The sequence below is a fragment of the Bufo bufo genome, chromosome 7, assembly GCF_905171765.1.
Source record: "Bufo bufo chromosome 7, aBufBuf1.1, whole genome shotgun sequence".
NCBI classification, from domain to species: domain Eukaryota; kingdom Metazoa; phylum Chordata; class Amphibia; order Anura; family Bufonidae; genus Bufo; species Bufo bufo.
This window is the reverse complement of record NC_053395.1, coordinates 119,771,363-119,794,085: the sequence shown is the minus strand read 5'-3', so window position 1 is coordinate 119,794,085 and position 22,723 is coordinate 119,771,363. Positions and strand designations below refer to the sequence as shown.

At 45.4% G+C, this 22,723-nt stretch overlaps 1 protein-coding gene across 1 annotated transcript in view; it reads right to left on the bottom strand.

The window, feature by feature from the left end:
• TRPM2 (transient receptor potential cation channel subfamily M member 2) overlaps positions 1-22,723 on the bottom strand; it is a 1,766,051-nt gene that overhangs the window by 1,113,764 nt on the left and 629,564 nt on the right. Inside the window, exon 9 of the mRNA XM_040441475.1 lies at positions 20,599-20,827. Coding sequence (XP_040297409.1) covers positions 20,599-20,827 — 229 coding nt within the window. The remainder of the gene's footprint in view (positions 1-20,598; positions 20,828-22,723) is intronic.

Genomic DNA, 22,723 nt, shown 5'->3' with positions numbered 1-22,723 from the left:
CTCTCCTCTGCCTGGGTGCCTGGGCCTAAATATGTGACAGTGTCCTGTTCCAGTGGTGGGTGACGTGAAGCCTGATTCTCTGCTATGACATGAAGACTGATTCTCTGCTGACATGAAGCCTGAATCTCTGTTACGGGACCTCTGTCCTCTGCCTGGGTGCCTGGGCCTAAATATGTGACAGTGGCCTGTTCCAGTGGTGGGTGACGTGAAGCCTGATTCTCTGCTATGACATGAAGACTGATTCTGTGCTGACATGAAGCCTGAATCTCTGTTACGGGACCTCTGACATGAAGCCTGAATCTCTGTTACGGGACCTATCTCCTCTGCCTGGGTGCCTGGGCCTAAATGTGTGACAGTGGCCTCTTCCAGTGTCTGGGTGCCGGGGCCTAAATATGTGACAGTGGCCTGTTCCAGTGGTGGGTGACGTGAAGCCTGATTCTCTGCTATGACATTAAGACTGATTCTCTGCTGACATGAAGCCTGAATCTCTGTTACGGGACCTCTCTCCTCTGCCTGGGTGCCTGGGCCTACATGTGTGACAGTGGCCTCTTCCAGTGGTGGGTGACGTGAAGCCTGATTCTCTGCTATGACAAAGACTGATTCTGTGCTGACATGAAGCCAGATTCTCTGTTACGGGACCTCTCTCCTCTGTCTGGGTGCCGGGGCCTAAATATGTGACAGTGGCCTGTTCCAGTGGTGGGTGACGTGAAGCCTGATTCTCTGCTATGACATGAAGACTGATTCTCTGCTGACATGAAGCCTGAATCTCTGTTACGGGACCTCTCTCCTCTGTCTGGGTGCCGGGGCCTAAATATGTGACAGTGGCCTGTTCCAGTGGTGGGTGACGTGAAGCCTGATTCTCTGCTATGACATGAAGACTGATTCTGTGCTGACATTAAGCCTGAATCTCTGTTATGGGACCTCTCTCCTCTGCCTGGGTGCCTGGGCCTAAATATGTGACAGTGGCCTGTTCCAGTGGTGGTTAGACGTGAAGCCTGATTCTCTGCTATGACATGAAGACTGATTCTCTGCTGACATGAAGCCTGAATCTCTGTTACGGGACCTCTCTCCTCTGCCTGGGTGCCTGGGCCTACATGTGTGACAGTGGCCTCTTCCAGTGGTGGGTGACGTGAAGCCTGATTCTCTGCTATGACAAAGACTGATTCTGTGCTGACATGAAGCCAGATTCTCTGTTACGGGACCTCTCTCCTCTGTCTGGGTGCCGGGGCCTAAATATGTGACAGTGGCCTGTTCCAGTGGTGGGTGACGTGAAGCCTGATTCTCTGCTATGACATGAAGACTGATTCTCTGCTGACATGAAGCCTGAATCTCTGTTACGGGACCTCTCTCCTCTGTCTGGGTGCCGGGGCCTAAATATGTGACAGTGGCCTGTTCCAGTGGTGGGTGACGTGAAGCCTGATTCTCTGCTATGACATGAAGACTGATTCTGTGCTGACATTAAGCCTGAATCTCTGTTACGGGACCTCTCTCCTCTGTCTGGGTGCCGGGGCCTAAATATGTGACAGTGGCCTGTTCCAGTGGTGGGTGACGTGAAGCCTGATTCTCTGCTATGACATGAAGACTGATTCTCTGCTGACATGAAGCCTGAATCTCTGTTACGGGACCTCTCTCCTCTGTCTGGGTGCCGGGGCCTAAATATGTGACAGTGGCCTGTTCCAGTGGTGGGTGACGTGAAGCCTGATTCTCTGCTATGACATGAAGACTGATTCTATGCTGACATTAAGCCTGAATCTCTGTTATGGGACCTCTCTCCTCTGCCTGGGTGCCTGGGCCTAAATATGTGACAGTGGCCTGTTCCAGTGGTGGTTAGACGTGAAGCCTGATTCTCTGCTATGACATGAAGACTGATTCTCTGCTGACATGAAGCCTGAATCTCTGTTACGGGACCTCTCTCCTCTGCCTGGGTGCCTGGGCCTACATGTGTGACAGTGGCCTCTTCCAGTGGTGGGTGACGTGAAGCCTGATTCTCTGCTATGACAAAGACTGATTCTGTGCTGACATGAAGCCAGATTCTCTGTTACGGGACCTCTCTCCTCTGTCTGGGTGCCGGGGCCTAAATATGTGACAGTGGCCTGTTCCAGTGGTGGGTGACGTGAAGCCTGATTCTCTGCTATGACATGAAGACTGATTCTCTGCTGACATGAAGCCTGAATCTCTGTTACGGGACCTCTCTCCTCTGTCTGGGTGCCGGGGCCTAAATATGTGACAGTGGCCTGTTCCAGTGGTGGGTGACGTGAAGCCTGATTCTCTGCTATGACATGAAGACTGATTCTGTGCTGACATTAAGCCTGAATCTCTGTTATGGGACCTCTCTCCTCTGCCTGGGTGCCTGGGCCTAAATATGTGACAGTGGCCTGTTCCAGTGGTGGTTAGACGTGAAGCCTGATTCTCTGCTATGACATGAAGACTGATTCTCTGCTGACATGAAGCCTGAATCTCTGTTACGGGACCTCTCTCCTCTGCCTGGGTGCCTGGGCCTAAATATGTGACAGTGGCCTGTTCCAGTGGTGGGTGACGTGAAGCCTGATTCTCTGCTATGACATGAAGACTGATTCTGTGCTGACATGAAGCCTGAATCTCTGTTACGGGACCTCTCTCCTCTGCCTGGGTGCCTGGGCCTACATGTGTGACAGTGGCCTCTTCCAGTGGTGGGTGACGTGAAGCCTGATTCTCTGCTATGACAAAGACTGATTCTGTGCTGACATGAAGCCAGATTCTCTGTTACGGGACCTCTCTCCTCTGTCTGGGTGCCGGGGCCTAAATATGTGACAGTGGCCTGTTCCAGTGGTGGGTGACGTGAAGCCTGATTCTCTGCTATGACATGAAGACTGATTCTCTGCTGACATGAAGCCTGAATCTCTGTTACGGGACCTCTCTCCTCTGTCTGGGTGCCGGGGCCTAAATATGTGACAGTGGCCTGTTCCAGTGGTGGGTGACGTGAAGCCTGATTCTCTGCTATGACATGAAGACTGATTCTGTGCTGACATTAAGCCTGAATCTCTGTTATGGGACCTCTCTCCTCTGCCTGGGTGCCTGGGCCTAAATATGTGACAGTGGCCTGTTCCAGTGGTGGTTAGACGTGAAGCCTGATTCTCTGCTATGACATGAAGACTGATTCTCTGCTGACATGAAGCCTGAATCTCTGTTACGGGACCTCTCTCCTCTGCCTGGGTGCCTGGGCCTAAATATGTGACAGTGGCCTGTTCCAGTGGTGGGTGACGTGAAGCCTGATTCTCTGCTATGACATGAAGACTGATTCTGTGCTGACATGAAGCCTGAATCTCTGTTACGGGACCTCTCTCCTCTGTCTGGGTGCCGGGGCCTAAATATGTGACAGTGGCCTGTTCCAGTGGTGGGTGACGTGAAGCCTGATTCTCTGCTATGACATTAAGACTGATTCTCTGCTGACATGAAGCCTGAATCTCTGTTACGGGACCTCTCTCCTCTGTCTGGGTGCCGGGGCCTAAATATGTGACAGTGGCCTGTTCCAGTGGTGGGTGACGTGAAGCCTGATTTTCTGCTATGACATGAAGACTGATTCTCTGCTGACATGAAGCCTGAATCTCTTTTACGGGACCTCTCTCCTCTGTCTGGGTGCCGGGGCCTAAATATGTGACAGTGGCCTGTTCCAGTAGTGGGTGACGTGAAGCCTGATTCTCTGCTATGACATGAAGACTGATTCTGTGCTGACATGAAGCCTGAATCTCTGTTACGGGACCTCTCTCCTCTGTCTGGGTGCCGGGGCCTAAATATGTGACAGTGGCCTGTTCCAGTGGTGGGTGACGTGAAGCCTGATTCTCTGCTATGACATGAAGACTGATTCTCTGCTGACATGAAGCCTGAATCTCTGTTATGGGACCTCTCTCCTCTGTCTGGGTGCCGGGGCCTAAATATGTGACAGTGGCCTGTTCCAGTGGTGGGTGACGTGAAGCCTGATTCTCTGCTATGACATGAAGACTGATTCTCTGCTGACATGAAGCCAGATTCTCTGCTATGGCATGAAGAGACTGATTCTCTGCTGACATGAAGCCAGATTCTCTGCTATGGCATGAAGAGACTGATTCTCTGCTGACGTGAAGCCCGATTCTCTGCTATGGGACCTCTGTCTAATTGATATTAGTTCATTTTTTTTATTTTATTTTTTTATTTTATTCATTTCCCTATCCACATTTGTTTGCAGGGGATTTACCTACATGTTGCTGCCTTTTGCAGCCCTCTAGCTCTTTCCTGGGCTGTTTTATAGCCTTTTTAGTGCCGAAAAGTTCGGGTCCCCCTTGACTTCAATGGGGTTCGGGACGAAGTTCGGGTCGGGTTCGGATCCCGAACCTGAACATTTCCGGGAAGTTCGTCTGAACTTCTCGAACCCGAACATCCAGGTGTTCGCTCAACTCTAGTTGCTAGGCATGGTCCACGCAGAAGCACGCTGCGTGCAAGGTCACATTACTGACAGCCAGGGACTGTAAGTAAATGATTAAAGCCATGTCCTCCCCAGCATCAGATAACAGTGCCTGGGCTGTGTGCACTTCTACCTGTCCCTGCGCTTGGCAGACGCTCCCTCACTCAGCAGACTTGGAGAATGCAGAGTTGGTGCAGCGCACAACAGGGAAGGGAGATCTGCCATCTGCTCAGTGTATAAATGAAAGCAACATGTGGTAAGAGGACCCCTTTGTGCTGCAGGAGATTAACCCTTTAGGCCCCTTTCACACGGGCGTTGCGGGAAAATGTGCGGTGCGTTACGGGAACACCCGCGATTTTTCTGCACGAATGCAAAACATTGTAATGCGTTTTGCACTCGCGTGAGAAAAATCGCTCGTGTTTGGTACCCAAAACCGAACTTCTTCACAGAAGTTCGGGCTTGGGATCGGTGTTCTGTAAATAGTATTATTTTCCCTTATAACATGGTGATAAGGGAAAATAATTGCATTCTGAATACAGAATGCATAGTAAAACATCGCTGGAGGGGTTAAAAAAAATAATAATTTTTTTTAACTCACCTTAGTCCAATTGTTCGCGGCCCGGCATCTCCTTCTGGCTTCATCTGATCTCTGTGCAGCAACAGGACCTTTGGTGACGTCATTCCGGTCATCACATGATCCATCACATGATCTTTTACCATGGTGATGGATCATGTGAGGACCGGAATGACGTCACCAAAGGTCCTGTTGCTGCACAGAGATCAGATGAAGCCAGAAGGAGATTCCGGGCTACGCGAACAAGTGGACTAAGGTGAGTTACATTTTTTTATATTTTTTTTAACCCCTCCAGCGATGTTTTACTATGCATTCTGTATTCAGAATGCTATTATTTTCCCTTATCACCATGTTATAAGGGAAAATAATAATGATCGGGTCCCCATCCCGATAGTCTCCTAGCAACTGTGCGTGAAAATCGCACCGCATCCTTACTTGCTTGCGGATGCTTGCGATTTTCAAGCAACCCCATTTATTTCTATGGGGCCTGCGTTACGTGAAAAACGCACAAAGAGGAGCATGCTGCGATTTTCACGCAACGCACAAGTGATGCGTGAAAATCACCGCTCATGTGAACAGCCCCATAGAAATGAATGGGTCGGTATTCAGTGTGGGTGCAATGTGTTCACCTCCCGCATCGCATCCGCGCGGAATACTCGCTCGTGTGAAAGGGGCCTTAGGGGGAGGGCTCTGGTTACTGACACTTTTGGGGGGCTATTGTTACTGGCTAGTGAGGGCAGGCGGGATTAGCCTCAGGGTGATGGCAGTGGCGGCCATCTTAACTGAATAGTGAAATTGCAGTTTTATGCAGACTGGTTGCTAAGGGCTGAATCTTATTAAAGGGGTTATCCGAGTTAAATACATTTATGCTAATAACTCTTATAGTATTATATGAAACTATTTTGCAAATAACTTACATTAGCTATTTTGCTTTGTTTAGCCAGTTCACATTTGGGTCATGTGACCCCCGACGTCATCAACCCTGCTCAGGCACTGACGTCTCGTTTACAAGCTTCTCCCTGCTTGAGGGAGTGTCCAGGCTCTGTAAACGAAACGTCAGAGCCTCTGGTGCCCTCCCCCCTCCAGCTCTCCTCACACTGCCTCGGCTCTGCTCTGCTGATGACGTTTCGTTTACAGCCGTCTCCCTGCTTGAGGGAGTGGCCCGGCTCTGTAAACGAGACGTCAGAGCCTTTGGTGCCAGCCCCTCTCTCCCTCTCCTCACACAGCCTTGGTGATGGTAAGCGATCGCTCATGTGCGATACTTACCAGAGCCGAGGTGATAGATTTTCCCCAGCAGCAGCACCAGCAGCAGGATATGTGTCTGGCTCCTTCCCTCACTTGGGCCAGTTTACACGTTCCCCTCCCGCTTCTGGGGATTGTTATTACAGCCCTGGCCCCCTCAACAAGTCCCCATTATACTGTTAATACCCCCCCTGGGGAAAAAAGGAAATAATTGTCCATAATATAGCTTAGATATAGCTATAGCTATATCTATATCTGCAGCCAAGATATATCTTTATCTAATCTATAGCTTAGATACAGCGATAGCTTAGATACAGAGGTAGCTTAGATACAGCAATAGCTTAGATACAGCGGTAGCTTAGATACAGCGATAGTTTAGAATCAGCAGTAGCTTAGAATCAGCGATAGCTTAGATACAGCAATAGCTTAGATACAGCTGTAGCTTAGATACAGCAATAGCTTAGATACAGAGGTAGCTTAGATACAGAGGTAGCTTAGATACAGCGGTAGCTGAGATACAGCGATAGCTTAGATACAGCGATAGCTTAGATACAGCGATAGCTTAGATACAGCGGTAGCTTAGATACACCTGTAGCTTAGCTACAGCGGTAGCTTAGATACAGCGATAGCTTAGATACTGAAGGATTCTATTTCAGTTCAAAACCTATTTTTATATAAGTTTATATTACATCTTGTTCCATACATTAATATATTACGTGAGCATGGACACGTAGCAGGTTGAAGTCCATATGATAGCTATTACTAAGAGGTTTTTCTTGTATGTATGAATAGCCTTGGACTCTGGTAGAAGATAAGATAATTATCTGGCTAAAAACATGTGTTACTGTTTAACTTAAATATCACGCCATTGAGTACTATATATATGTGTCACAAGGATAATAAAGTTCAGAGTCATTTTGATAATTGCACATCACTGTGTCTTGCTTCATTATGGCTCTCTCTGGCGTCAGATAAGGATCAAATCAAGCTGAATACCGAAGTCTTGTACCTGGGGTACACATTAAGGGGAAGATAAGGATATTTCCTTACAGATACAGCGGTAGCTTAGATACAGCGATAGCTTAGATACAGCTGTAGCTTAGATACAGCTGTAGCTTAGAATCAGCGGTAGCTTAGATACAGCGGTAGCTTAGATACAGCTGTAGCTTAGATACAGCGGTAGCTTTGATACAGCTGTAGCTTAGAATCAGCGATAGCTTAGATACAGCTGTGGCTTAGATACAGTGATAGCTTAGATACAGGGGTAGCTTAGATACAGCGATAGCTTAGATACAGCGGTAGCTTATATACAGCGGTAGCTTAGATACAGGGGTAGCTTAGATACAGGGGTAGCTTAGATACAGCGATAGCTTAGATACAGCGGTAGCTTATATACAGCGGTAGCTTAGATACAGCGATAGCTTAGATACAGCTCTAGCTTAGATACAGCTGTGGCTTAGAATCAGGCTAGCTGCATCCTAGCCGTAGCTGTATCCTAGCCGTAGCTGCATCCTAGCCGTAGCTGCATCCTAGCCGTAGCTGCATCCTAGCCGTAGCTGTATCTGAGCCGTAGCTGTATCTGCAATGTGACAGGAAGATCTGCCTGTGTGAGCTAAGAGATGATCATGTGACTGTTTTTTAAAATGCAAACTTAGGTTGTGCAGAGCAGGGTGAGGGGAAGGTCATATTGTGTAAATGTTCTAAGGCTAACTGCCTGATCTCCCAGCATGTGAGATGTGTGAATGAATGATGGATGTCTGTCGCATAGGGTTATAGGAATACATTGTATCTATTTATAATAGAAACTCCTATACTTAGGACCTATAGGGACACCAAACAATTCACCTGGCAACCTGCTGTGATACATGGCCACAGAGTATCCATGAGGTTGGCCACCTCTTTAGTAGAGTGCAGAGCGAGCGATGGTGCCCCAGCACCTGGGGTACACATTAAGGGGAAGATAAGGATATTTCCTTACAGATACAGCGGTAGCTTAGATACAGCGATAGCTTAGATACAGCTGTAGCTTAGATACAGCTGTAGCTTAGAATCAGCGGTAGCTTAGATACAGCGGTAGCTTAGATACAGCTGTAGCTTAGATACAGCTGTAGCTTAGATACAGCGGTAGCTTTGATACAGCTGTAGCTTAGAATCAGCGATAGCTTAGATACAGCTGTGGCTTAGATACAGTGATAGCTTAGATACAGGGGTAGCTTAGATACAGCGATAGCTTAGATACAGCGGTAGCTTATATACAGCGGTAGCTTAGATACAGGGGTAGCTTAGATACAGCGATAGCTTAGATACAGCGGTAGCTTATATACAGCGGTAGCTTAGATACAGCGATAGCTTAGATACAGCTCTAGCTTAGATACAGCTGTGGCTTAGAATCAGTGATAGCCTAGATACAGCAATAGCTTAGATACAGCTATATGTCCATCTTATAGATAGAGCTGTAGCTGCATCCTAGCCGTACCTGTATCTGAGCCGTAGCTGCATCCTAGCCGTAGCTGTATCCTAGCCGTAGCTGCATCCTAGCCGTAGCTGCATCCTAGCCGTAGCTGCATCCTAGCCGTAGCTGTATCTGAGCCGTAGCTGTATCTGCAATGTGACAGGAAGATCTGCCTGTGTGAGCTAAGAGATGATCATGTGACTGTTTTTTAAAATGCAAACTTAGGTTGTGCAGAGCAGGGTGAGGGGAAGGTCAGGTTGTTCACGCCCACAAATATTCATGAGGCAGAGCTCAGGCATTGTTGTTATACGCCCCCTCAGCATGTAAACACAGCAATAACAGAACCATGTAAGGGCTCTTTCACACCTGCGTTCTTGTCTTCCGGCATAGAGTTCCGTCGTCGGGGCTCTATGCCGGAAGAATCCTGATCAGGATTATCCTAATGCATTCTGAATGGAGAGTAATCCGTTCAGGATGCATCAGGATGTCTTCAGTTCCGGTACGGAACGTTTGTTGGCCGGAGAAAATACCGCAGCATGCTGCGCTTTTTGCTCCGGCCAAAAATCCGGAACACTTGCCGCAAGGCCGGATCCGGAATTAATGCCCATTGGAAGGCATTGATCCGGATCCGGCCTTAAGCTAAACGTCGTTTCGGCGCATTGCCGGAGCCGACATTTAGCTTTTTCAGAGTGGTTACCATGGCTGCCGGGACGCTAAAGTCCTGACAGCCATGGTAAGTGTAGTGGGGAGCGGGGGAGCAGTGTACTTACCGTCCGTGCGGCTCCCCGGGCGCTCCAGAGTGACGTCAGGGCGCCCCAAGCGCATGGATCACGTGATCCATGTGATCACGTCATCCATGCGCATGGGGCGCTCTGACGTCATTCTGGAGCGCCCCGGGAGCCGCACGGACTGTAAGTATACCGCTCCCCCGCTCCCCGCTCCTACTATGGCAACCAGGACCTTAATAGCGTCCTGGGTGCCATAGTAACACTGAAAGCATTTGGAAGACGGTTCCGTCTTCAAATGCTTTCAGTACACTTGCGTTTTTCCGGATCCGGCAGGCACCTCCGGCAACGGAAGTGCATGCCGGATCCCAACAACGCAAGTGTGAAAGAGGCCTAAACGTGTACGTATGGTTTCTCTCTTAAGAAATCAAGCTTAACCAATGTATATGTATGTCCTGATGAATTTTATGAGGTTTTAACTTTTTTTCCCATAACTCGGATAACCCCTTTAACCAAAGTTTCATATTTATATCTCATGTGCATACATAACACACATGCCATGACTAAGATCTTTCTGATCAAAACACGTTGGTTGTAATTTTTATTATTTCTACAATAAAGAATGAAGATTTAATTTCCTATGCTGGACATCTCTATTCATTTTCCACATGGTTGTAATTTTTCAAAAAATTTTTGCCCCACTCCATTACATTTTTTGAAAGGAGCACTGGTGCAGCATAATTTTAGTAGGTTACTGCATGAATGCCACCATTTTGTCACAGTCTGTGTAAAGATGGAGCCTGCAATGTGTCATGCCACTGCTACTAATTCCTGAGGGTCATTTCTGTGCATTCACTCTCCATACAGTTGAAATTTTAAATTTGTCTTGGAAGGGGGGTTAAATACATTTAAGGCGCAGCATAAATGTACATAATTACTGTATTAATAAAGATATTTTCTCACAGTTCAGGCAGGCTGAATGTGATCAATAGACCTCTCCTTGCTGCTGGGGCCCATCTTGCCACCCTTGCTGTCTGTCTGTCTGCCTACCTACCATCATAATCTGTATGGCTGCTCCTGCAGCCAGCATCATGCAACTAATGCCAGAAGCTATCCGGTTTCCTCAAGCCAATTTTTTTTTTTTCTAAATTTCATAACACCATGTATGTTTAAAAATCATCTGCCACTGATGAGGGGAAATTTTTTGGAAGCTTCCACATCCAGTAGGGTCGCAATTTTTGTCCAGCTCAATACATATTGTGTAAATGTTCTAAGGCTAACTGCCTGATCTCCCAGCATGTGAGATGTGTGAATGAATGATGGATGTCTGTCGCATAGGGTTATAGGAATACATTGTATCTATTTATAATAGAAACTCCTATACTTAGGACCTATAGGGACACCAAACAATTCACCTGGCAACCTGCTGTGATACATGGCCACAGAGTATCCATGAGGTTGGCCACCTCTTTAGTAGAGTGCAGAGCGAGCGATGGTGCCCCAGCAAAGACATAAAGTAACTGACTTAGCCCAAACTGCAACCTGATATTTTTAAATTACCTTGTAGTATTGGTTTATCTAACCTTTATTATTTACTTTTAAAATGAAAATACTTAAAGTTTTAACATATAGATAGGACCCCTAAAATGAGTTTTTGGTCAGTTGACTGTGGTTGGATTTATGTATATCAATGTCACTCATCATTTACTGAAAACCTCAGGGATTGGCAGCACTACTTATCCCACACACTTGGGTACGGACCAGTAGACAGGCTTCAAGCCGGGTGGTGCACGCAGATAGGGATCCTGGCTGGGGGTCCCAACTCATCCAGAAGCTTCAATAATCCACAGCACTCTCCAGTAGTTGATCTAAAGTGGTGTTTTATTTACTCAGATAGCAAGATTATAGCGACGTTTCGACCATGGTTGGTCTTTATCAAGCTGTTATTGCATACCAGAGCTTAGAGAGGGGGGACAAAAAAGAAAAAGAAATCTGAAAAAATAAATAAAAACAGATAAAAAGTTTTCCTAGTAAGCTAGAGGGGGGGTTATATACCAAGTTTCAGGGAAATTGGAGCAACTTCCGTTTGGCCTGAACCAAACCTTTTTAAAAAAAAAAATTTAACCACACTCGAAACTACAAAAATACTGATCCCCTACGGGACAGAGGGGGTAAAACTTAACATTTAATAATGATAATGTTAAAATGACCGCGCTGTTTCACGGTAAGAACCAACAAGAACATTAAATAGACAGCCCAGATTGGGCCTAGACGAACATACACTGATTGGTGCCTGTATATATGTATAAAAAGAAACGCTCTCACCCATCGATGGCTGTGCAGGTTAATGGTCAGGTATTTTCCAATATGATGAGCTTCGAAGAGACTGATATCGTTTATATACTAGAGATGAAAAGGATCCCAAGGATGGTGGTAGCAATCAGGAACAATGCCAATGATGAACTTCAGCATAGATAGGACACGGGAGAGTAAGTCCCTAATACACCCTGTCCAGGGGGAGGGACTGAGAATACTCTGCCTATCTATATGAAGTACTTGCCCCGCTAGGACCGACCCCGTCCGGATACCTTTCCCTGTTCACAGGCAGTATCCCTAGTACACCCTATTAGAGGTAAACTACCGACGTGTCACGTTTCGTTCCACATGAACTCATCAGGGAAGATGTACAATGATAGTGGCAGACACAACAAAGAGATTGCTTAGAAAAAAAAGGGGGGATAAGCATAGATAATGAAATGGCAGTGGTAGGGACTCAGGCCATCCAAAAAAATGCAGAGTCAAAGTAGTAGGGCTGTCAGCAAGAGGAATTTACCTGCCAGCACTTTTAAAGGCATACAAATTCGTGCAGCTCGTCCAGGACCGCCCTATCCCAGTCACGTGATGCAGGGTCATGCGGGTCATGTGACAGGTGGAACGCAGGCGGCGGACGCACCGCACTTCAGCGCCGCGCCCCACAGACCCGGACAGGGACGGCAACACAAGGGAGCCGCGTACCACGTGACAATGTCACGTGGTGAGACCGACCAGGACGTGGAGCGAGTGACCCACAGGAAGGGTGGACAAGTAAACCATCTGGAGGCGGGTGAAGTGCCTAGCAACCAGGATGCCTCAGAAACATGACATCCTGGGTGATGGAGAGCCTCACAGTAACGTGCGCCTCTGGTAACTCAAATAATAATATTAGTGGGAGATATTAATGCAGGCCAAAGAGCAAACGGCCCCATATGCATAGAATCTGACTAATAACCTCCGGTTAAGGAGGAATTGCTCAACTCAATGTGAATTTAGAAGGCAGGCCGATGACCTTCGTATTAGGTTTCGGCAGCAAGGGTATCCAGACAGAGTCCTGCGGAGAGATTTTAGGTCAGCGCTTGAAGAAAATAGAACCAATATTCTGACTCCAAGATTCCATCATACACCGACCCAGAAGTTTATCCGCCTTATCACCACATTTGATAGGGCAGCGCCTGAGATCCGCGAGGTTATTCGCAGGAACTGGGGCACTCTTTTGATGGACGGTGATCTGAAGGAGGTTGTGGGTGAATACCCACACCTCACATATCGCCATGGACGTAGTGGCAGACTAGTTTCCAGCGAATATATACCCCCTTCCCATCCTGACTGCTCTTGGTTAAAAACAAATGTCAAAGGCTGTTACAGGTGTAGTGGCTACATTGCTTGCACTCACTTACAAACTGGTAAAACATTCCAAAGTAATATCACTGGTAAAGAATATGCAGTAAGCCAGATTGGGGTTATGCGCACTGACGCTATAATATGCAATGACTGGTTCAGGTGTAAATGATAGTTAAGAGTTTTTGTTCGTGACGCCAATTGCAGCGTGCGCAGGGTGCAGTCTCAGGGCCCTTTAAGGTGTTGCAACTCACGTACCAGGTGAGGAATGCCAGAGTGGTGTAATGTCTCTGTATAGTAGTGGGTATAGTGTCAACGGTGTCTCCTACCTTGGTACGGCTGGACTCCTGGATCCTGGCTCACTTGCAATAAATGAGTGTTGCTAGTAGGAGTAATTGAGGAACTTGGTAGTAATGAATGAGATCCAGACTTGGGATATATTTCAACTTGTCTTTACTGGAGGCAGCATTAATCCATACGAGATACAGCAATAGTCTTGGGTCCCAGCAGGTATTGGCAATGTATGGCAGGGATCACTATCTTTTCTGCTTCTATCATGTGCCTGGAGCTCTCTTGCAGGATTATTCGTCTGCTTATGGCTCTGTAATATGTGGCAGGAATCTATATCTTCTGCTCTGTCTTCTGCTGTGTATGGGACTGACTAGCTGAGGAGGAAATTGGCTTCTCCTGGTCTTTGACGTTACTCACAGTTATGCTCACAGGGAATGGTTCTTCCTGGAGATCTGGAGGTGCTGCTTGCTTGTCACCAGCTGAGGCTGAAGGCTCAGGCTGGGAATGAAGATCTTTGGTCTAAGCCGAGACACTATCCTGGGTTGGGATCCCTAGAACTGGGAGCTCCTACCAGCACAGCCTTCCCCTAGCCGGGGTGGCTGGCACACTCACTGTAACTTCCTTCCCTCTCCATGTGTCACTACCAGAGCTTTGAGACGTTCTCACAGCTCTGTTTCTCCACCCCTGTGATTATGTCACTACTAGAGCTTGGAGGAGTTCTCACTGCTCTGTTTCTCCGCCCCTGTGATGAAGTCTTTACTTTCTGTTTCCTTCCTCCCAGCTGTTCCTCCTGCGTTTGATTTCCCTGCCTTTAAATCACCCCTCCTCCTATTGTAGGGCGTGGATTATATTTCTCATTTCAGTTGTAGCTCTTGCTTGAGTATCTTCACTTGTAGCTATCAGTTCACTGGACCTGTGTTCTGCTGCAGCAAGCACTCCGGATATTGCCAGCTGTCCTTGGATCCGTCTTCTCTGCGGCTGCAGCTCCTTCAGCTAAGTGTGCAGACATTGTTGTGTACCTGGTTATTTTCTGACTGGATCTGAGGTGGCCACGGTTCCCTCCATATACTGAGCAGGGCACCGGTGGCTGTGCCCCTTCCACTATTGTAGGGGTTACAGTGGTCATCAGTCTTAGGTACGCGGGCATGCCTCGTTCCGCCATTTGGATCCGGGCATGTGCTTTAGCAGCATAGGGAGAGCTTTGAGGGTCTGACAGGGGTCACCCTTTATCCTCCCTAGTTTGGGTCCGGTCAGTAGCTCTTTTTACTGTGTATACTCTTGTTGCTCACCTACAGCCGTGACACCATGAGGCAGGATGTGGGAACATTCCACACCTCCTCAAAGAGGGGTGAGCTAAACTGGAATGTACTATTCCAGTCTAGATATGCTAAACTGAACTAAGGCCCTGCTGACACATTGCTGACACCTGCTGGTGTATATGGAAATTGCAGCAAATACATGTAAAAGGCTTAGGAAATGCACATTTGTGAGAAATATTACATAAAATCACATTAGATGACAAGGCACATGTTACCAACAAATAGTAGCGGGGAAAAAGAGTTTAGTAACATAACTCTGGGATGTTACAAATATGACATTCATTACTACATTAATTGCCGCACGCGTGTGGTGATCTATCTTTTGACTTGTGAATGTGGTAAGGAATATGTGGGTAAGACTATCCGCGAGTTTCGCAGAAGAATAGGCGAACAATTAAATTATATTTCCAAGGCCAAAGATACATCAGTGGCCAACCACATTCACAGTCACCGTGATGGTAAAGCTTGTGTTTCCGTTATGGGTATAGATAGAGTTCTTCCCCCACGGCGTGGAGGGAATTGAGATTGGGCCATTCTCCAACGTGAGACCTGCTGGATCTATTATCTTAAAACCATGGCTCCTTTAGGTTTAAATGAGCAGCTCAATTTTAGCTGCTACATTTGAGAACCTTTCCTTGGTTTTGTAACATCTGCATGTCTGAAAACCATCCTTTGTTTTTTGATTTTATTCCGTACTTGCTTCTTTGACCTTATTATTAGTCAGTTTCTAAGCATATGGGGCCGTTTGCTCTTTGGCCTGCATTAATATCTCCCACTAATATTATTACTTAAGTTACCAGAGGCTCATGTTACTGTGAGTCTCTCCATCACCCAGGATGCCATGTTTCTGAGGCGTCCTGGTTGCTATGCACTTCGCCCGCCACCAGATGGTTTACATGTCCGCCCTTCCTGTGGGTCGCTCGCGTTGGAACGCGGCGCCGTTTGGCACTTTGCTCCACGTCCTGGTCGGTCTCACCACTCATAGTTGCCTAATCTGCCGCTACCCACTGGCGTGCTGACATATTGGTGACTAGTGGTTTTTGGGTGGCCTGGCTTTCCCCTAGGGATTCTGAATTACCTAGATTTTTGGTGTAAGTCCCTACCACTGCCATTTCATTATCTATGCTTATCCCCCCTTTTTTTCTAAGCAAACTCTTTGTTGTGTTTGCCACTATCATTGTACATCTCCCCTAATGAGTTCATGTGGAACGAAACGTGACACGTCGGTAGTTTACCTCTAATAGGGTGTACTAGGGATACTGCCCGGGAACAGGGAAAGGTGTCCGGACGGGGTCGCTCCTTGCGGGGCAAGTGTTTCGTATAGATAGGCAGGGTATTCTCAATCCCTTCCCCCTGGACAGGGTGTATTAGGGACTTACTCTCCCGTGTCCTATCTACGCTGAAGTTCATCATTGGCATTGTTCCTGATTGGTACCACCATCCTTGGGATCATTTTCATCTCCAGTATATAAACAATATCAGTCTCCTTGAAGCTCACCATATTGGAAGATACCTGACCATTAACCTGCACAGCCATCGATGGGTGAGAGCTTTTCTTTTTATACATATACAGGGAGTGCAGAATTATTAGGCAAGTTGTATTTTTGAGGATTAATTTTATTATTGAACAACAACCATGTTCTCAATGAACCCAAAAAACTCATTAATATCAAAGCTGAATATTTTTGGAAGTAGTTTTTAGTTTGTTTTTAGTTTTAGATATTTTAGGGGGATATCTGTGTGTGCAGGTGACTATTACTGTGCATAATTATTAGGCAACTTAACAAAAAACAAATATATACCCATTTCAATTATTTATTTTTACCAGTGAAACCAATATAACATCTCAACATTCACAAATATACATTTCTGACATTCAAAAACAAAACAAAAACAAATCAGTGACCAATATAGCCACCTTTCTTTGCAAGGACACTCAAAAGCCTGCCATCCATGGATTCTGTCAGTGTTTTGATCTGTTCAACATTGCGTGCAGCAGCAACCACAGCCTCCCAGACACTGTTCAGAGAGGTGTACTGTTTTCCCTCCTTGTAAATCTCACATTTGATGATGGACCACAGGTTCTCAATGAGGTTCAGATCAGGTGAACAAGGAGGCCATGTCATTAGATTTTCTTCTTTTATACCCTTTCTTGCCAGCCACGCTGTGCAGTACTTGGACTCGTGTGATGGAGCATTGTCCTGCATGGAAATCATGTTTTTCTTGAAGGATGCAGACTTCTTCCTGTACCACTGCTTGAAGAAGGTGTCTTCCAGAAACTGGCAGTAGGACTGGGAGTTGAGCTTGACTCCATCCTCAACCCGAAAAGGCCCCACAAGCTCATCTTTGATGATACCAGCCCAAACCAGTACTCCACCTCCACCTTGCTGGCGTCTGAGTCGGACTGGAGCTCTCTGCCCTTTACCAATCCAGCCACGGGCCCATCCATCTGGCCCATCAAGACTCACTTTCATTTCATCAGTCCATAAAACCTTAGAAAAATCAGTCTTGAGATATTTCTTGGCCCAGTCTTGACGTTTCAGCTTGTGTGTCTTGTTCAGTGGTGGTCGTCTTTCAGCCTTTCTAACCTTGGCCATGTCTCTGAGTATTGCACACTTTGTGCTTTTGGGCACTCCAGTGATGTTGCAGCTCTGAAATATGGCCAAACTGGTGGCAAGTGGCATCTTGGCAGCTGCACGCTTGACTTTTCTCAGTTCATGGGCAGTTATTTTGCGCCTTGGTTTTTCCATACGCTTCTTGCGACCCTGTTGACTATTTTGAATGAAACGCTTGATTGTTCGATGATCACGCTTCAGAAGCTTTGCAATTTTAAGAGTGCTGCATCCCTCTGCAAGATATCTCACTATTTTTGACTTTTCTGAGCCTGTCAAGTCCTTCTTTTGACCCATTTTGCCAAAGGAAAGGAAGTTGCCTAATAATTATGCACACCTAATATAGGGTGTTGATGTCATTAGACCACACCCCTTCTCATTACAGAGATGCACATCACCTAATATGCTTAATTGGTAGTAGGCTTTCGAGCCTATACAGCTTGGAGTAAGACAACATGCATAAAGAGGATGATGTGGTCAAAATACTCATTTGCCTAATAATTCTGCACGCAGTGTACACAGGCACCAATCAGTGTATGTTCGTCTAGGCCCAATCTGGGGTGTCTATTTAATGTTCTTGTTGGTTCTTAGCATGACACCGCGCGGTCATTTTAACATTATCATTATTAAATGTTAAGTTTTACCCCCTCTGTCCCCTAGGGGATCAGTATTTTTGTATTTGCATTTTTGGAGGATTTGGCTGAGCCCTATTATTTGTATGCTCGGCCTTCTAGTTGTTCTTGTTGTATCGCACTCGAAACTAACCTTGACTTGGTTCTCCCATCTCTATTATATCTTGAAAGTAGGGTATTTAAATAGAAGCATGCAATGGTGATTTCCTCATCTCAAACAATTTATTGAAACAAAAGCCAACAACAGTGGTGGGTATACACCCCCACAAAAGTCACTGTTTTAAAAACTTATCATGTGGCCTTAAACATAAATTACAGCTTGACAATGATGACTCATGCTGTTCACAAGTCGACTTATTATCTGTTGAGGCATGGCATCCCACTCTTCTTGAAGGGTGGCCCTCAGATTATTGAGGTTCTGGGGTACAGAGTTATGAGCCTCTACATGGCGACTAAGCTGATCCCTTAGGTTTTTAATGGGATTCAGGTCTGCAGATAGTGCAGGCCACTACATTTGATATGCGCCAGTCTCTAGCAGCCATTTCCTAAGGATGCGACCTTGATGAGCTGGCGCATTGTCATCCATGAAAATGAAATTAGGTCTGTGTTGTTCATGCGGAGGCACAATGACTGGATTAATGATGTTATTCAAGTAGTATGGGCTTGTCACTGTACCATTCACAAAGAGTAGGCCAGTTCTGTATTGACTAGACATACCTGTTCACACTGTAACACCACCACCACCAAACAACAACAGTGGCTGATGTATAATGCTCTCCTTGACGTCTTTAACATCATTGGCGGCCATAATTTCTGCTCAGTGTTAATCGATTTTCATCAATGAACAGCACCGAGGCCCACTGGTCCCTCCTCCAGCATAGATGCTTCCTGGCCCATGAAAGACGATGACGCCTGTAGCAGGTACCCTTGCAGGTCATCTAGCACACAAACCATGCTCATGTAAATGGTATTTAATGGTCTAACGTGACACCTGGGTGCATCTTACCTCCCTTAAATGTGCCTGGATTTGTGTGGCATTTATCATTAAGTTCCGGACGGCATTGTTCACAATAAAGTGGTCATCAGGGTGGGATGTGGCCAAAGGAGGTCCACTTCTATGGCTTTCTGTGACTCTTCCAGTTTCTCTGTATCTCTTTTGCAACCTGCTGATGACACTCTGTGGCCACTTCTGTCTGAGAACATCCTGCTTGAAGCCTCGCAATGGCAAGGTACTCTTGGTCAATTGTTAGGTGTAGTCTTGGTCTCATAATGTCGTAATGTTAACAGCATGATGAGTAGGACTATTTAAATACCAGTTATAATTGAACCATGACATTTATTGGGTGAATCATGGATCAAATACATGTTGTGAATTTTGCCGTTAAGCTCCTTGTTAGAGAACAGCAAGTTGTGCAAAAAGTACTGAAACACTGAACATTTGGATATGTGCATTCAAAAGTTTAGACGAGGAGATTATATATATATATATACACACACTCTCTAATCTTTACATATTAATGCAACATGCAAACTTTTGAATGCACATGCCCAACTGTTCAATGTTTTAGTAATTTTTGTACTAATTTCTGTTCTCTGACAATGAGCTTAAGGACAAAATTCACAACAGGTGTTTGATCCTCCCCTCTCTACATTTTGCTGACTTTTCTAGGACATAGAGACTTTGAAGAATGATTTAAAAGAAGTAAAGCCAGCAAAAAGATGAGGATGGTCAACACTAAGACCTGGCCTCTCAAATGGGTGCAGACTGGATGGTATTAGTTGGCATGCTTGCAATGGAATAATAAAGGCTTCCATCTTAATAGTATTGAATTACATATCTTAGTTTGTGGCTGATGTAGGAATAAGTAAATGTAGGAATAAATAAATAAAACTGACGTAGAATAAGTCTCCCTGCACTCTCCCTCTCCAATATTCTTCTATTAATCATTTTCAGCAACTCTGTCCCTAGCGCATGAGTGCTTGCCACATCTCTCCCTATGCTCATCTCACAGGACAATGGCAGAGACCGCGCGGGATGAAGTTTCTATAGGGGTGTGACCTCACAGGGGATGGGTATCTGTGGATTGGCTGACTGCACGGCATTATGGGTGATCCTGCATTTCCAGGTTTGTCTCCTTTACACTTAGTTTTGCTTTGTAACACATGCAGCTGCCATTTTTGGAAAGCCTGATTCGTTACCACAAAGCGCGAGGAACCTCGGATTCATTTTGAATCAAAGTTTTCCTAAACTTCGAACTGAATTCTTCAAATGCTCGACTCAACACTACATTTGAATATTAACTTATATTTCATTTACTTTTTTTAAGCCAGCAGGTTCTAAATTAGCGATCAGTGTTTCAAATTCTCAACTGCCATGATTATTTGTCACTATCTTGAAGAGAAAACACATATGAAACTCTTGGTGCATTGCCCATATTTAGAGCACTATTACAATACCAAAAAAACACTGAAAACCTGATCTTTTCAGTATACTTGAAAGCTGCAGTTTAGAAACTTCTTTCTATACAATAACATGTTTATTGACTATTTTACTCTTTTCATTCTAGATTGCTCAAAATTATTTAAAAAAAAATACCTTACATTCTGAACAAATATTTATATGATTATTCTCGTTTTCACAAAACTTGTAGACAATTAATTGCATTATTTATGTTTATACCTGTCTGGTTTCCTCACAAACCAGTGAAAAGAGCCAGAAGTAGATGACCTGTTCCCTCCATGATGGAGTTGGTTGGAAATCAATCATCAACACGTATGCAAAAAGTAGCAGGAAGCCAAAGTATGCTAAGATGTTTAGATGGAAAATAACTACTGGTGCCATGAAGAAACCTTGGAAACGTTCAGTAGGAGTCATACCATTTGTCTTTTTAAAGTTATTTGTTTGTGACCTAAAATACAAATAATTTGGATTAAAAAAACTGAAATCATAAAATTCATTATATCATGATTATTTTTATATGACTGAGGATAGTGCAGAATCTGTGCCACATAGTTTGCAAGATAATCTGGGATTTTACATGAACAAAACCAGAATGATTCCTACTTTTACAAGAAAGTACTGTCTGATAATCTTACAGATTTATGCGACAGTAGAAGCTCCTCACAAGCGGGGCAAGAGATATTTAGATTTGTAGGTGTATTAATGTTGAGCATGGAACTTGACAGCTAGGAGAAGTGTGGCTTTGTAGGGGTAGTAGTAGCAGAAGTAGGTCAAGTAGTAGCTGCAGCAGCAATACAGTATGAAGCATGAGGAGATGAATAAAAGCCTAGTGAGAGAACCAAACTCACACAAACTGGGTGGAATTAATAGGACTGCTGCTGCTCATAATATTGAACCAATGGGCCACGAAAGACAAGTACTGTCCATGGACATAATTGCTGCTCCAGGTGTCGACAGTGGTGGGCACCTTGCCACACAGCCACAGTTCCAAGGAGTGGCCAATGAAGTCGATTGCATGGTCTGGCTGGATATTGTGCTATACTTAACGGTGAGGTTGAGATGCACTCCAGCGTGGAACGCATACCAGAAGTCCAGAGGTCACGTGGTGTGTTCCACTGTGGAGAGAAAATCGCTCACCACCGCTTTTGAGAATACAGACAGGAAGAAAACTACCGTAAACCTCCTGTTCTGTTTTTCTACAATGATATGCAGCATCTATTATATATTCTGTTTATTTATTCATAAAGTAGATAGGACATAAGGTGGAAGGTCTCCAGTTAAGGCTACTTTCACACTTGATATCCAGCGTTGAACAATTAAACCCCTAAAAATTACTTTATTGGTATGCGTTAAAAGGATCCCATAAGGGTCCACTAGATACAAACTAGTTAGTATACAGACAAAAATTGACCAATAACCACATCCAGAATGAAAATAAATATACCTGGGGTATGGGAAAATATATCCCTAAATCTACCCCTATCCTATAAACCTCAGCCCAGGGAGGGCTCCTGATGGTGGAGGCCCCCTGTCCGCGTACCTATACTGCTACCCCTACCTGTACCCTACAGGGGTGTCGCAGAGATGGCAGACAGTTAAACCAGGTATGAGATATGGATAATAAAATACCAACTATATGAGTAAACTGGATGGGAAGAGAAACAAAAATGAGACACAGAACATAGTACAGACAAACACAAAAATACACTTAGTCAGGGATGACATTATAGTCATACACCTCAGTCACCTCGACGCGTTTCACCCACGTAAATACTGTGGGATCATCAGGAGGTGTAGTTATATAGTTAATCTATACAATATTTAATAAGTGACTCTATAGGTACCGGTACAGAACCGGGTCACACAGGAAAAGTGCTCCAAGATATATGCCGGCTAAGAAGCCAAATCGCAAAATCGCACACTTGAAATGAACGCTCTACATATAAAAGATGGGGATATATTTAAAGATACTTATGCCTGATTCAGACTCAATCCAGTACAGATAATGTCATCCACGTCCGATATGGGGCAGGAAACAATCATAAACCGCGGTCAATGTCGATGTCTAAACATCTAGATGTATATAAAATTGCTAGTGATTGCAGACTTACGGTTCAGTAGATGGGGTGGACCCAGTTAGTTAATTCTCTGTCAATCCCCTGCCATGGTTACTTGACAGAACCCACACTGGAAATAAGATACATCATCAGCTGTAAGCAATGATGCCAGCGCTCCGTGGACACAAACAATTCAAAAAACCTCTGATCAAAAAAGAAGGATGCCATACTCACATGGTGGAGTCTCCCCCTATGTTCTATATCCCCCTGGTAGGCGATTCACTTAC